We start from the raw sequence: 15,108 nt of genomic DNA, 5'->3' as shown, positions 1-15,108 counted from the left end.
AGTCTGTGCATATTGGAGAAATACGTAATACTGAGAGTGAAACTGAGAACTGTGGAGATAAACTTCTGTAAACTAATACCTGACGAATAAGTAAAAATAAACTAATAATAAATTACTTTATATTATTGCAGTGTAAAGGAACAGTCCATTCTATAACACATTACATAATTTCATATTAATATATGAGAGAAGTTACCTACAGATGCCTGCTGTACTGACATAATAAGGAGAGTAGGCAGATGTTACTAAAATACTCTGTAAAAATGTTATTTCAGTAAATTCTCATAAAGACATCTGGAGTGTGAACATTTTTGTGGCTTAAATAAGTTCTGAAAATGTCTTGTAAAACTATTTCCAATGCCCATAAACAATCCCTTCAATGTGCTTCCTGATTCCTTATATGGTAACACTTCTTATAGCCTGTGTCCAGATGAATACATTAATACAAATAGCTTGTGAAACCCTTATTTCTAACCGGAAGATGATAATGATTTGTTTCGTGTCTTACATGACTTACATGGTAGTGACACAGGGCACATGGCCAAAAGGTTAGATATGCTCTCTTTGCTGATAATAAACAGAGATCTTCAGACACATCATGCCTGCATGTGTTTGTCCTTTTCTCGGTATGGGCCCGGTGTAAGCTAGTAAGGTGTGTATCAAGGTGTGGCGGATACAACAAGCAGAAATTCGTCTTAAACGTAATTATTCTGTGCCCACTGGTTACTACCTTACACCGGGCCCATACCGAAAGAAGGACAAACACATGCAGGCATGATATGTCTGACGATCTCTGTTTATTATCAGCAAAGAGAGCATATCTAACCTTTTGGCAATGTGCCCTGTGTCATTACCATGTAAGTCATGTAAGACACGAAACAAATCATTATTTGTGTGGTCCAGTACAGTTTTTTCAATTGCGCTTAATAATTATCTTACTGAAGTGCAACCTAAACTATAACCAAACCATAATTATCACATTGCACTTAATAATTAACTGACCAAACTATAATTATCCTACCAAACATCAACCATCAGGATTAGTTGAAAATTATCGTTCAATATGGAAGATTGTGGAAGATTATGGAATATGCTGGAAATTTATTTGAAGTTGGAAAAGCTTTATCTTTCTGATATTAAGTGTCCATTTCCTTTTCATCTTTACTGGGTGCCATGGTGTGATGTCAATGGTAATTTAAGGAATTCAGGTCAAGATCAATCTTACCATTTTAGTCAAATGGAAAACACTTTTTTCAGTTGGAACTGCTTGGACCGATCCAATCCTGCAATTTCTAGCTGAGTTATAATAGTGACTAACAGAAAGCATTTCAGTGTCCCTGACCCTAAATGATAGCATTCAAACACATTGTGCTGTTTATTCTATAAAGCAATACCAAGAGCGTATTTTCTCTCTCCCCATTTTCAGTGACGTTTAACATTAAATCAGTGAGAACTCAAGCCTAGAAGTGGTGCAATTAAGGCAGAGTTAAGCCAGAAGTTTGTCTCAACTAGTTACAAGGCGGCAACCACAATGGCATTCCTGGTAAGCAATTTGCATTTTGTGTGAATGAGTTTGCTTGTATTTACATTTACATTTACAGCATTGGCAGACGCCCTTATCCAGAGAGACTTACATAAGTGCTTTAAAATTTCCATCAATAAAAATATTCTTACAATAATTCTCTAGACCAACCGGACTTATCACTTATGCGGTTAGGGTGGTTGTTGTGATGGTCTGACAATCTCATCTTCATCTCATCTTCTATATCGCTTTATTCTGTATTCAGGGTCGCCTATCTCAGGAGACTTAGGGCACAAGGCGGGGTACATCCTGGACAGGGTGCCAATCCATCGCAGGGCACACACATACACTTCCTCACACACTACGGGCAATTTGGGAACACCAATTAACCAAACCTAAATATTTTAGGACTATGGGAGGAAACCGGAGTCCCCGAAAGAAAACCCACCAAGCACATAGAGAAAATGTAAACTCCATGCACAGAGATCTGAGGTGGGAATCGATCCCCCAACCTTGGAGGTGCACGGCCACATTGCTAACCACTACACCACCATGCCGCTATATACACTGTACATAATAGAAACTCATAGATCAACACTTCACAATCAGCTCATTCATTATAAGACTTATAATACTTATGACTTATAAATGATAGATTTATTGAATATCCAGTTTATTAGATCAATTACGTAGTACCGCAACATTATTTTTTTCCGTAAAAGCAGCTGCCAAAGTTTTGAAGTTAATTTGCAGGATTGAGCTATACAGGAAACCTGGCACAAAAACCGCTTATCTAACATTTACTGGCTTCATAATTGCCTTGTTGTTTATTTTGGTAAATCTTTCGGAGTCCCAAAAGTCCCCAAAGATGTGGGGTTTATTTTATCTTGTTTACACAAGTTATTATCTTTTGCGTGCACAGCTCAACTACTAACCACAAAGCAAATTATCTGCTTGAATAAAGCAATGAAGGCCTTCATGTTCCAAATATAATTTGGAAATCATCAAAGTGTTAATGTAAACGTGAATACCCCAGATGCCAAAATGTAGCATGCCTTTAAACTTATGTAGATAAATGACTTGCGCGCACAAAATCTTTCCATATAAATCAGATAGGTGGCTTAGTGGTTAGCACCGTTGCCTTGCACCTCCAGGGTCCTGGTCTGATTCACGCCTTGGGGTCTGTGTGCATGAGGTTTGCATGTTCTCCCCATGCTTGGTGGGCTTCCTTCAGATGCTCTGGTTTTCTTCCACAGTCCAAAGAGATGCAAATTAGTCAAATTGGCCCAAATAGTGTGCAAATGCATGTGAACATGTATGTATCCTGAAAGGTATTGGCACTTTGTCTAGGGTATACCCCGCACATGATAAAGCGGTATAGATGATGAGTGAATGAGTAAGTTAGTTTAAATGACTTGTGAGTATGGCTCTCGTCTATGAAGATTTACTTCGAAGAGCCAAGAGAGAACAGCTTAGCATCATTTCAGAAAAGACTATCTTAGGGCTTGTGTCATCTTTCAGACTCAAGGTGCTGAAAAGAAATCATAAAGCATTCATTTAAGAAGACAGCTTGATCGTATGTGCATGCTTGATGCTTGGCTCTCAAAATAGAAATAAAGGCTTTGCAGTAATATTCAAAGGCTTGTCTGAAAGTGCATGGTTCAACAAGTATAATACAATGGTCAAACCACAGCTAGGTGGTGCTATAACATTTATTTCAGTTCTATTTCAGTTCATTGTGCATGCTGTGAACTGCAGTACTGCTTGGAGACACTCTTGGAGTCTAGCAGCTCTCTCTTTTGTATTTGCAGCAGACTTGCTCACAGCTCAGTCCAGCACACTATTTCATAAAGCTTCCAATGTTGTCTCTGTCTTTGGAACTGAGTGTGTAGGCAGCCATTTCTTTTCTGGCAGGGATTTACCTTTAATTAACCAGAAAGCCACCAAAGCGTATGTTGTATTCTCCCACACAGCCCTGTGCCGAGCTGTGAGCAATTTCGAAACTTTCTTGCTTGGCAGCAAAAAAAATACACAAATGCACAGTGATTCTAGGCAGACGTTATTATCTTTAGTAGCTCGGATACTGTTTATATCCTGGGAAAATTACAAAGACAGTATCAGGAAACCAGCATGTCTTATGCTACTGTCTTCATCTACTCCATCCATCCATACACTGTAGGAACCTCTGTAGTCCAGCTAGGGGCTGTGATGGCCAGAGGTGATTACAATTGTATTTATTCCTATTTTACAACCAAGGTAGGACCTCCGATCAACATTCAACATGCATCCTCCCACTATACAACTTGGGAACGCCAATTGGCCTAATGTGCATGTCTTTTTGAGGAAACCCACCAAGAACATGCACACAGACCCAGGGGAGGGAATCGAACCTGGACCCTGGAGGTGCAAGGTGACAGTGCTAACTACTAGAAAAAAAAACAGGGAACCGAATTCCTGATTCCTTCTCCAGCGAGATCATTTCTATCAAATGCACTTTGAGAAAGGAGCTTGTGGCTGACCTCAATTGCAATTAGTTAGGAGCTTAATTAATAAGTCATAAGATTGTCATGGATTCATTATACAACCAATCATTTATTCTTCTTGCCAAAGAAAGAAACCTCATGCAGTAGCTCAAGGGTCTCCGGCTTGATCTTAAGCTTTGGTTACAGTTAATGTGTAGCATCTCTGATTCCTTCAGAATTTACAGTAATTAAAATGCGTTTGAGTGTGTGATGAACTGGCATCCTGTCTAGTATGTACTGACAACAAAAGTACAATCTTAATACAGGTTTAATAATGGGGGAATACTGATAATTGATGTATGTATCAGCTTGTAGTGCATGTCCATGAGGTGGCACTGTTTCTTTGACTCAGTTGCCTTCCTCATGAACACCTCTTCTTACGCCACATCTTCCCAATAATTACATACCTGTACATCCTAACAACTGTACAGTGTAACTGCAATATCTAGCATAAAGCACATTCAGAAGGGGCTTCATTTGCTTTCTGGTTTAACAGAGTGAGATATAATGAGAACAACTGCCTTTTGTTTAAAGGAAAAAAACCCTTTGTGTGATATACGGTACATTTGTGTAATGATCCAAATCATGTTTAGTTAACAGCCTTAGTAAGTGTTTTTTTTTCTTTGTTATACTTAAAGCACCATATCTCTCTGGGTCTTCTGAACTACCATGTGCAGACTTTATATGTTCATAAAGCTTACAATCTATTTACAGTAATGAGAAGGTGTCCATGCCAAATGAGATGAAGTCAAAGCTTCAGATGAGATTTATTTTTGCTTAAGGAATGGCAATTAAGGATTGTCTTTTGTTCTGCAAGACATTCAAGAAACAGCCTCCTCATTAGGTGCATCCAGGAATAATTAAACAGACATGCAGGTTGAGACTTTACACAGGGCGGAGCAGTTTAAATTAAGCATGCAATAAACATATGCTACAGGAAGACAATCATGCATGCTTCATATGCAAAGAAGGAGGCTTTATTTTTTTCTTTAGCTCTCTTTTCAACTGCATGCAGTTATCATTTCAACCTCTGCAGGATTTATTATTATTATTATTATTATTATTATTTATTTTTTAATAACAATAATAATAATAATTATTATTATTATAATAATAATAATAATAATAATAATAATAATAATAATTATTATTATTATTATTATTATTATACAGCACCTAAACATTATTTCCAGCATATCTGCTCCGCAAAAACCTGTCCCATACATCTGTTAAGGTAATCACTAGTAATGTATGAGAAATTCACCTGTGCAATATATTCCCACTGCAGCAGCTATGAATAGACCTGCAAGTTGCTGAAATCATACAGGGAGTGAAGCCTTATCCAAGCTGACACTTTGAGCACCGAGACTCAATTTGAAAATGATTGCACACATATCATTTATTGAAAGCTGGAAGCATCCCAGGGCAGGAGCAGAGAAGCTGCCATCTTCTTTTATCCTTGCTTAGGTTTCTTTTGGAAAAAATAAAAAAATAAAAATGTCCAAATGAGTGCACAAATGATGCAGGGAGCCCAGTCTCAATGGATAATGAAGTGGAAGAAAAAGGCACTTGGGTGTGCACTGTACTGTCCTGTATTTACAGCCCTACTCATGCCAGGTCTTCACTCCTTCATGACTAACATGCAGTAATTGAGCATATATGAATACAGAATGTGCTGGCTTACTTACTGTGCCTTCCATCCGTGCACTTGGATGTGAATTGTAACTGAATTGTACGAACAGCATTCCCAAAAATCTTAATCATATACAATTGATTATGATGTATTGATTATGCAATCGGGGAATGAGTCAGGTTTAGAGGATGGAATAGCTGTTGGTTGGTATTTTATGGATTATTCCTGCTGTACCATGGGATTGTTGGGATGAACGATTGAAAAGAGCAAGTCATCAAAATTCCATCCATGTCTGACTTAAGGTAGTTCCCCCCCCCCCCCCAACTTCTGTCATTGTGTGTGATACACTTACAACCTTGAGTATTACTGATGTAATCAAATTGCAATAGCAAAAAAAAAAAAAAAAAAAGAAGCATCCCAGGCAACTGATTAGAAATGATTTATTGATTTATTATTATTATTATTATTTTTACATTTATTTATAAGGATTAATATTAGATTTAAAAATGGTGCGTTTTGCAAAATCTTTGAAACACTAACCCAAGGCTGATTCATAATACTAAATTAGGCTGGTTGAGAGAGAAAGAGAGAGAGAGAGAGAGAGAGAGAGATGCTTGTTTCCTTGGTAACGAGGGTCTCTGTGATTTTTATGCGCGCTGCCGCGGTATATCCGCGTTCTCATGCCGAGTGATGGACAGAGCAGGGGTCTTATTGATTATCAGTACGATAGGCAACCTTCACTGCTGGTGTAAAAAGGCAATATCCATCCATCCATCTTTCCGTCCTTCCTTCCACCCATAATGCCATTGATAAATAATAAATGCCAGAAAACAGATGCCTTAATTTATTGACATTGCAGTGTAAATGAAGGACAATGCTTAAAGATAGAAGGTGATCCCTGGATGTCTGGTCTCGTTAATCAGTAAAGAAATCTCTTGATCATATACTTGAAGGTGTTGCATGGCTCCAGGGGATGGACAGGAATCCATTTAACTGGTGATGAAATGAAGCGACACATCCTAATAAGTCCTCAATACCGAAAATATCTTACTGTGGAATGCATGCATACACTCTCTCTCTCTCACACACACACGTGCGCGCGCGCACATCACTGGAAAAAAGGCAAAGCTGTTGTTGGTTTAATGGTTTATGAAGCGTACTCGTTAATCAGGCGGAATCTGGTCGGGAGCGCGCATCGGAGAGCGCGCACGCGTTCAGCACCAAGGACAGCGGAGCATTTCGGAAAGCCTCAGGTCACCAGAGAGGAACAGAGAGACAGCAGGAGGGTTCCTTTAAAAAGGGCGGGAAAAAAACCAACACAAATCCATCGCGTTAGACTTTTCTTAATCATATTTACACTCTTTAATTCGTTTTTGTCTGAGTTTTTTTGTTTTTTTTGTTTTGAGGATAATGAATCTCTGAGAGGAAAATATCAACAGGAGCGCGTCACCGTGTCCCCAGACGCGTCGTGTTAATCTCTCACAGGACATACACATGACCTAAACAGGTCCCATCGGACTGATCGCATTCCCGCGCCTCTTCACCAGGGACCCGGGTTTCATCGACGGACCCTGTGCGTGTGACCGCAGCTCGCTCGACCCGCGCGGATCCGGCGGCAGACAAAACATGCGTCTGGTTCTCTTCGCCCTCTTCGTGTCCTGCTCGTGCGCGCGCGGCGGCTGCGAGCCCAAGATCGTGAACATCGGCGCGGTGCTGAGCCAGAAGCGGTACGAACAGGTGTTCAAGGACGCGGTGACCCAGGCCAACAACATCTACGGCAAGGACAAGTTCAAGATGAACGCGATCTCCGTCACGCACAAGCCCAACGCCATTCAGATGGCACTGTCCGTGTGTGAGGATCTCATCTCAAACCAGGTACCAGGAAAAAAAAAAATATATATATATATATATTGTCCAGTTTCCAGCAGAAATTTACTCTGGAGCGAATGCATGAATTTGTTTCTACCTGTGGAATCGGAGTGTAACCAAGACGCACTTGGATGCGCATTACGCAGAGGAAAGAGGGAAGTTCTGGCAAAAAAAGACTAAGCAAATGATACTTTAGTGCAAATTATTAAGGATTTTTTACTTAGCAATTAGGCATTTTATTATTATAAACCTTTAAATATGCGTGTGTGTGTGTGTGTGTGTGTGTTTCAGACGTACTATAAAAAAACAACCCATAGGCTATTCTCTCACCCCTGATTTGTTGATTCTATCTATCTATCTATCTATCTATCTATCTATCCATCTATCAAATTTTTTTCATCATTACTTTTAAACAGGTAAAAACCTTATCTCTTTCTCAAAACTGACCTGGCCATGGTAGCGAAGACACAATTAACGCTATAACAATATGAATACAAATATCTATCTATCTATCTATCTATCTATCTATCTATCTATCTATCTATTTCTTTTTTATCTATTATTATTTTTAACTAGATAAAAACCTTATCTCTTTATTGAAATTGCTCTGGAAAGATGTCGTTACAATAAAGCACACTAATACAGTATATAATGCTATTATGTATAAAAAATACAGCTTAATATCTATCTATCTATCTATCTATCTATCTATCTATCTATCTATCTATCTATCTATCTATCTATGTATCTATCTATCTATCTATCTATCTATGTATCTATCTATCAAATTTTTTTTATCATTACTTTTAAACAGATAAAAACCTCATCTCTTTCTCAAAACTGACCTGGCCATGGTAGCAAAGACACGATTAACGCTATAACAATACGAATACAAATATCTATCTATCTATCTATCTATCTATCTATCTATCTATCTATCTATCTAACTATTTTCTTTTTTATCTTTCATTATTTTTAACTAGGTACAAACCTCATCTCTTTATTGAAATTGCTCTGGAAAGATGTTGTTACAATAAAGCACACTAATACAGTATATAATGCTATTATGTATAAAAAAATACAGCTTAATATCCATCTATCTATCTATCTATCTATCTATCTATCTATCTATCTATCTATCTATCTATCTATCTATCTATCTATCTATCTATCTATCTATCTATCTATCTATAAAAAAATTCATCATTACTTTTAAACAGGTAAAAACCTCATCTCTTTCTCAAAACTGACCTGGCCATGGTAGCGAAGACACAATTAACGCTATAACAATATGAATACAAATATCTATTTATCTATCTATCTATCTATCTATCTATCTATCTATCTATCTATCTATCTATCTATCTACTCCACTGTGTTTACATTTCACCTCAACAAAATGTGCCTTAAACACATTTGTAGTTTAGTCAGATTAGATTTTATGCTAATCTCAATACACCATCGTGAGTAGACACAGCTCTACATCGAAAAAAAGCTTTTTGCCGAAAGTATTTATGCAGTAAAGTAAACCAGCCTAATACAGATTTATGTACAATTTATTTAAAATACAACTGCAGTGTATTTTATAACAACTCAAACATTTAATAGGATGAACGAAGTCCTTTTCAAAAAATAAAATGAGTAAAATAGTACCCTAGAATATGCATAATACCAAAGCTGCCAAAGTGACCATGTTAAATAATATTTACAGTAAAGTGAAGTGCACACTCGATTTTGGACAAAGCAGGAGTGTTAGTGAGATTTACTGTAAATACAGTTAATGGTTATTTGTTAATTATTTGAATTTACATAACGAGAGTTTAATAAGGAGAAAATGTTATGTACAGATTAATCATGCCATGATTTCACCTCCATCTGAGAATGATTAACGTTCAGCAGTCACACACACATGTAAATGTGGTTATAATTTGATTGAACTTAATACAGCTCTACAATTGTTAATTCAACATTGTGGATGTGATATCATGGACAAAAAAGTGGTCACCATGAGCTCAACCGGTCGGAGAGAAAAACGAGGCCAACATGGCGACAGCCCTCCGGATAACAGCTGCTTTGTTCTGGTGAAGAGATACAGAGTGAATGTGTGTGTGAGAGAGAAAGAGAGACAGAGAGAGAGAGAGAGAGAGAGAGAAATTGCAGCCTCCAAAACATCAAAGAAGATTAACATACCGGTTCTCTCTCTCTCTCTCATTTACTCACTCACTCACTCTCACTGACACACACACACACACACACTATCAAGAATCAGTTCTCAGGATATTACTTGAGACACAATGTGCAAATTAGAAAAAAAAAAACAGGCTATTTTCAGACATTATCCCTTTTCTATTGTTCCACCTAAGATGTGAAGTGATGTCTTAATATTAATCATCTGTTCCCCCTTCGTTCTCAGGTCTATGCCATTTTGGTGAGTCATCCTCCCCAGTCCAATGACCACCTCACCCCGACACCAGTCTCCTACACAGCTGGATTCTATCGCATTCCTGTAGTGGGACTGACCACTCGCATGTCCATCTACTCAGACAAGGTGAGCTCAAAACACAACCCCCATAGAGGTTCTTCCCCCCACGTCTAAAATGCTTTCTTCAGTCCTGGTTTCTTTTTCAGGCGGCCTGATTCAGATTGCATACCGAAATCCTATTTGAATAAAAAGGCTTGGAACAGTGTGCTCAAATCTGAAATTGTGTATTCTGTACGTGTCTTTGTTTCTTGTAAGGGTTTGCTGTCTTTCATGCATAACAAATGAACTCCTGGAGTCTGTGTTCATTATATTAGAGTAGAGTGTGAGTAGAAGGAAAAGGAGATTACACTTGTTTCAGTTTAATTCTCGTCTAGTTCTGGGCAGTTATATGAAAATTAATCAGAACTGACATTCAGAACCTCTAATTGACGAAATGTCATTATTGTTATATTTTAATTTTGGTAAATACGTGTAAATACAAAATAGTTTGTGTTCTCTTGTTAATAATTTCTCCACTGTGTTTGTGTACATGTATTGTACCCTTGTAAACATACTACTGAGTGTGTAGTCACATGATTCAGCCCAGTCCCGTCTGCGATATAAAGGAGAATTCTTTCATTAGAAAAAAAAAAATCCCAGCATTGAACATATTTATAGTAAAAACAAATTATCATGGTAAAATGTTCTATTTATCATGATATTCATTTAAGATCATATCGCCCACCGCTAGTTACAGCTTTGTTTTAAACCTTATTATTTATCAGCTGCTATGAAAAATAGTATTGATTGAATAGAATTGATTATTGATTATTGTTTTTTTTCTACATTATAATAAATACTGGAAATTTCAAAACTGTGTAATAATTTTGACTTGGATCAAGTAATTAAATAACACAACAACAACAACAACAACAACAACAGTCAGTTGTTATTTTAAGGCATTAAGAAGGTCAGCTGTTCTGGAATAGTTCTTGCAAGAACAGTATTGTGTCGAGTGCATTTGCAAAACCCATCAAGCACCATGATGAAACTGTCTCTCATGAAGACCTTCCCAGGAGAGCAAGACCAAAACGTACCTCTTCTGCAGAGGAGAAGTTCATTTAAAGTCACCAGCCTCAGAAATCAACAATTAACAACCAGCACCTCAAATTAGAGCCGTTATGAAGCTTTACAGAGCATAAGTAGCAGATAAACATCTCAATATCAACTGTTCAAATGAGATTATTGTATATTTTGGACGCTTTCAGTATTGTTCTTCAATGTAGAAAGAAATACAAATCAGGAAAACCCACTGAATTAGAGGGTGTGTCCCAGCTTTTGACTGGTGCTGTATGTTTGCAAAGTTTAATCATTTGCTTGAAATATGTTTGCAACATGATGACCCACACCAATTTGTGTTCTATATAATTAGAGCTCTTCAGAATAAATGCACCCTTACAGCATGTAAAATACACCCGTTGCACATAAATAGAAGAAAAATTGATGGAAGGTTACAACGCAGGATAGTGCCGATGGTGGATAAGCAGCCCCAAACAAGTTCCAAAGAAATTCAAGCTGTCCTGCAGGCTCAGAGAGCATCAGTGTCGGCGCGAACTATCCGTCGACATTTAAATGAAATGAAACGCGATGGCAGGAGACCCAGGAGGACCCCACTGCTGACACAGAGAAATAAAAAAGCAAGACTACAGTTTGCCAAAATGTACTCGAGTAAGCCAAAAATCTTGGGAAAATGTCTTGTGGACAGTTGAGACTAAGATAGAGCTTTTTGGTAAAGCACATCATTCTACTGTTTATCGAAAACGGAATCAGGCCTACAAAGAGGAGTACACAGTTCCCACAGTCAAATATGGTGGAGGTTCAAAGATGTTTTGAGGTTGTTTTGCTGCCTCTGGCACTGGGTGCCTTGACTGTGTGCAAGGCATAATGAAATCTGAGGATTACCAAAGAATTTTGGGTCACACTGTAGGGTCCAGTGTCAGAAAGCTGGGTTTGCATCCGAGATCTTGGGTCTTCCAGCAGGACAGTGACCCCAAACATACTTTAAAAAGCACCCGGAAATGGATGGCAACAAAGCGCTGGAGAGTTCTGAAGTGGAGAGTTCTGAATTGAACACCTGTGAGAAGATCTTAAAATTGCTGTTGGGAAAAGGCGCCCTTCCAATATGAGAGACCTGGAGCAGTTTGCAAAGAAGAGTGGTCCACAATTCCGGGTGAGAGGTGTAAGAAGCTTATTGATTGGCTGATTTCAGTTATTTTTTCCAAAGGGTGTGCAACCAAATAATAAGTTAAGGGTGCCAATAATTTTGTCCAGCTTATTTTTGGCCATAACTGTATAAAATGTATAAAATTATGCAAATGCAAGTCAAGAACTTAAGCTCATAGTTAAACATTAGAATGTGTAATAAAAATAATAATAAAAGTTTTCCCAGTTATTTTGTGTGTGCCAGAGAGGCAGATTTGTGCTTTTCAGAAACGTCTGATCTTTGCACACATCAGTCTTTACATAGAATGGCATAAAAAACTAAAAACATCCAGTGACAGTTCCCATCCTGATGGGAACTCAAGGTCCTAATCAGGATTGACTGATTAAATAGGTCATGTGTAAAGAATCACTTGCTGATATTCATGCATTATGTGTAAAGAATCACATGGAAAAATGAATAATGTATGTTTAAAGAATCACATGCGAATATAAAAAGGCAGCTTAGTGGTTAGCACTGTCGACTTGCACCTCCAGGGTCACGGTTTGAATCCCAACTCGGGTCTGTGTGCATGGAGTTTAAATTGCCTGTAGTGTGTTAATGAGTGTGTGAGTGTGCGCCCTGCGATGGATTGGCACCCCGTCCAGGGTGTATTGTATTTAAGATGAATGACTGAATTAATGAATATAAATTAATAATGTGTGGAATTAAAAAATCCTGTAAAAATACATGAATCATCTGTAGGAATCACAAGCGGGAAAATATAATGAATCACATGTAAAAGAAATCCCATGTGGAAAAAGAATCATGTGGAAAAGATTACATATGGTGATGATTTAATAAAAAAAAGAGTAATTTAAAGAATCACCTAAAATAGGTATATCACGTGTAAATAGTGAGTTGTGTTTAGAATCACATGTGTAAATAAATAAGTCATGTATCAAGAATCACATGTGTGAATAAATGAGTCATGTGTCAAGAATCACATTTGTAAATAGTGAGTCATGTGTCAAGAATCACATTTGTAAATAAATGAGTTATAGGTAAAGAATCACATGTGTAAAAAGTGAGTCGTGTTAAGTATTACATGTAAATAGTGAATCAAATGTTATTCTTGATAAACGAGTCATGTGTTAAGGATCACATGGAAATAAATGAGACATGGCTAAAGAATTACGTGTAAATAAATAAGTCCTGGCTAAAAAATCACGTGTAAACAAATAAGTCCTGGCTAAAAAATCACATATGTAAAGTCATGGCTAAATAATCATGTGTTAATAAATGAGTCATGTGTCAAGGATCACATGTGTAAATAAATGAGTTATAGGTAAAGAATCACATGTGTAAAAAGCGAGTCGTGTTAAGTATCACATGTAAATAGTGAATTACATGTCAAGAATAACATGTAAATAAACAAGTCATGTGTCAAGGATCACATGTAAATAAATAAGTCCTGAATGAAGAATCACATGTGTAAATAAATGAGTAATGGCTAAAGAATTACATGTGTATATAAATTAATCATGTTAGGAATGACTCATTTATTTACACATGTGATTCTTGAGTCATGTGTCAAGAATCACATGTGTAAATAAAAGAGTCATGCCTAAATAATCATGTGTTAATAAATGAGCCATGTGTCAAGGATCACATGTGTAAATAAATGTGCCATCGGTAAATAATAACGTTTAAATAGTGAGTCATGTGTAAAGAATCACGTGTATAAATAAATTAGTCATGTGTCAAGAATCACATTTGTAAACAGTGAGTCATGTTTTAAGAATCACATGTGTAAATAAATGAGTCATGGGTAAAGAATCACATGAACATAAAAACGGTACGAAGTTGATTATTCTGTATGAGTAGTACTTGTTGTAAACTTGTTGTGTTTTGTCATTTCGAGAATAATTCATTCATCTAACTTTATATCTCATTTCTGTTTCCCTCCTCCTCAGAGCATCCACCTGTCGTTTTTGCGCACGGTGCCTCCTTACTCCCACCAGGCGCAGGTGTGGTTTGACATGATGCGCGAGTTCCGCTGGAATCACATCATCTTGATCGTGAGCGACGACCACGAGGGCCGTGCGGCGCAGAAGAGGCTGGAGACGCTCCTGGAGGAGAGGGAGACCAAGGTGAGAGACCCTGGGCCGCCGGGGGCGCTTCCTCCAACGCGTGCACTAGATTGTTACGTGTCTGCGTGTGTTCCTGTAACCGACAACCTCAGAGGTCCTCTATGTATGTTAACTGTTTCCTTTTTTCTGTTTGTGTAAACGCATTTCTTTCCGTTGGCTAACATTATTTATGCCAGAGGCATCAACAGCGTCTTAAGTGGTTTATCTGCAAAACTTTGTACTTTTTCTACTCATCTCACATTGCTTTTTGCCATAGTCAGATTCTCCTACGTGTCTCTCGATCCACAACAAGGAGCAAAATGAGGGACTTAACCTGGGGCTGTGCAAAAAATCAATAGCAGGAGGGTTTAATTACAGCGTGCGCCAAGACCAGAGCTGTGTAGGTGTAGTGTGTGGGATCTGTTTTTCCCTTCGAGCTCTTCTCTCTGAGAAAACTAATGGCTGGATGTCAGTCTCCTTTCGGCCTCTGACTGAGGAGGACCGTTTTGTTTATCTGTCTGTCAGAGGGCATCAGAGTAACACAGTGGAGTCGTAGATGTTCAAATCCACATGCTGGTGGCTTCAGAAACAGGGGATGGTGCGTCTGTGTTTTCACCCCGTGCATAAATTTAGAATAACTTCAATGTCATTATAATGTCATTTTGTAGTAATGGCAGCCTCAAGCCCTGCTCCTTTTAAATTCTGCATCTAATTCAGTTCCCAAAATCCTCATAAAAGACTGTAGTCTGATCTTCACTAGACGCTTCAT

The 15,108-nt window shown here is 37.9% G+C and overlaps 1 protein-coding gene across 3 annotated transcripts in view; it reads left to right on the top strand.

Annotated features, from left to right (window-relative positions):
• The first annotated feature begins 6,922 nt into the window (after positions 1 to 6,922).
• Positions 6,923 to 15,108, top strand: part of grin1b (glutamate receptor, ionotropic, N-methyl D-aspartate 1b) — a 35,908-nt gene continuing 27,722 nt past the window's right edge. For all 3 annotated transcript variants that reach the window (XM_053481639.1, XM_053481637.1, XM_053481638.1), the window contains exons 1-3: positions 6,923 to 7,552; positions 9,960 to 10,094; positions 14,184 to 14,360. In XM_053481639.1, coding sequence (XP_053337614.1) covers positions 7,304 to 7,552; positions 9,960 to 10,094; positions 14,184 to 14,360 — 561 coding nt within the window. In that variant the 5' untranslated portion in view covers positions 6,923 to 7,303. The remainder of the gene's footprint in view (positions 7,553 to 9,959; positions 10,095 to 14,183; positions 14,361 to 15,108) is intronic.

Source organism: Clarias gariepinus, chromosome 21 (assembly GCF_024256425.1).
Source record: "Clarias gariepinus isolate MV-2021 ecotype Netherlands chromosome 21, CGAR_prim_01v2, whole genome shotgun sequence".
Lineage (NCBI taxonomy): Eukaryota > Metazoa > Chordata > Actinopteri > Siluriformes > Clariidae > Clarias > Clarias gariepinus.
This window is presented reverse-complemented; position numbering and strand designations above follow the sequence as displayed.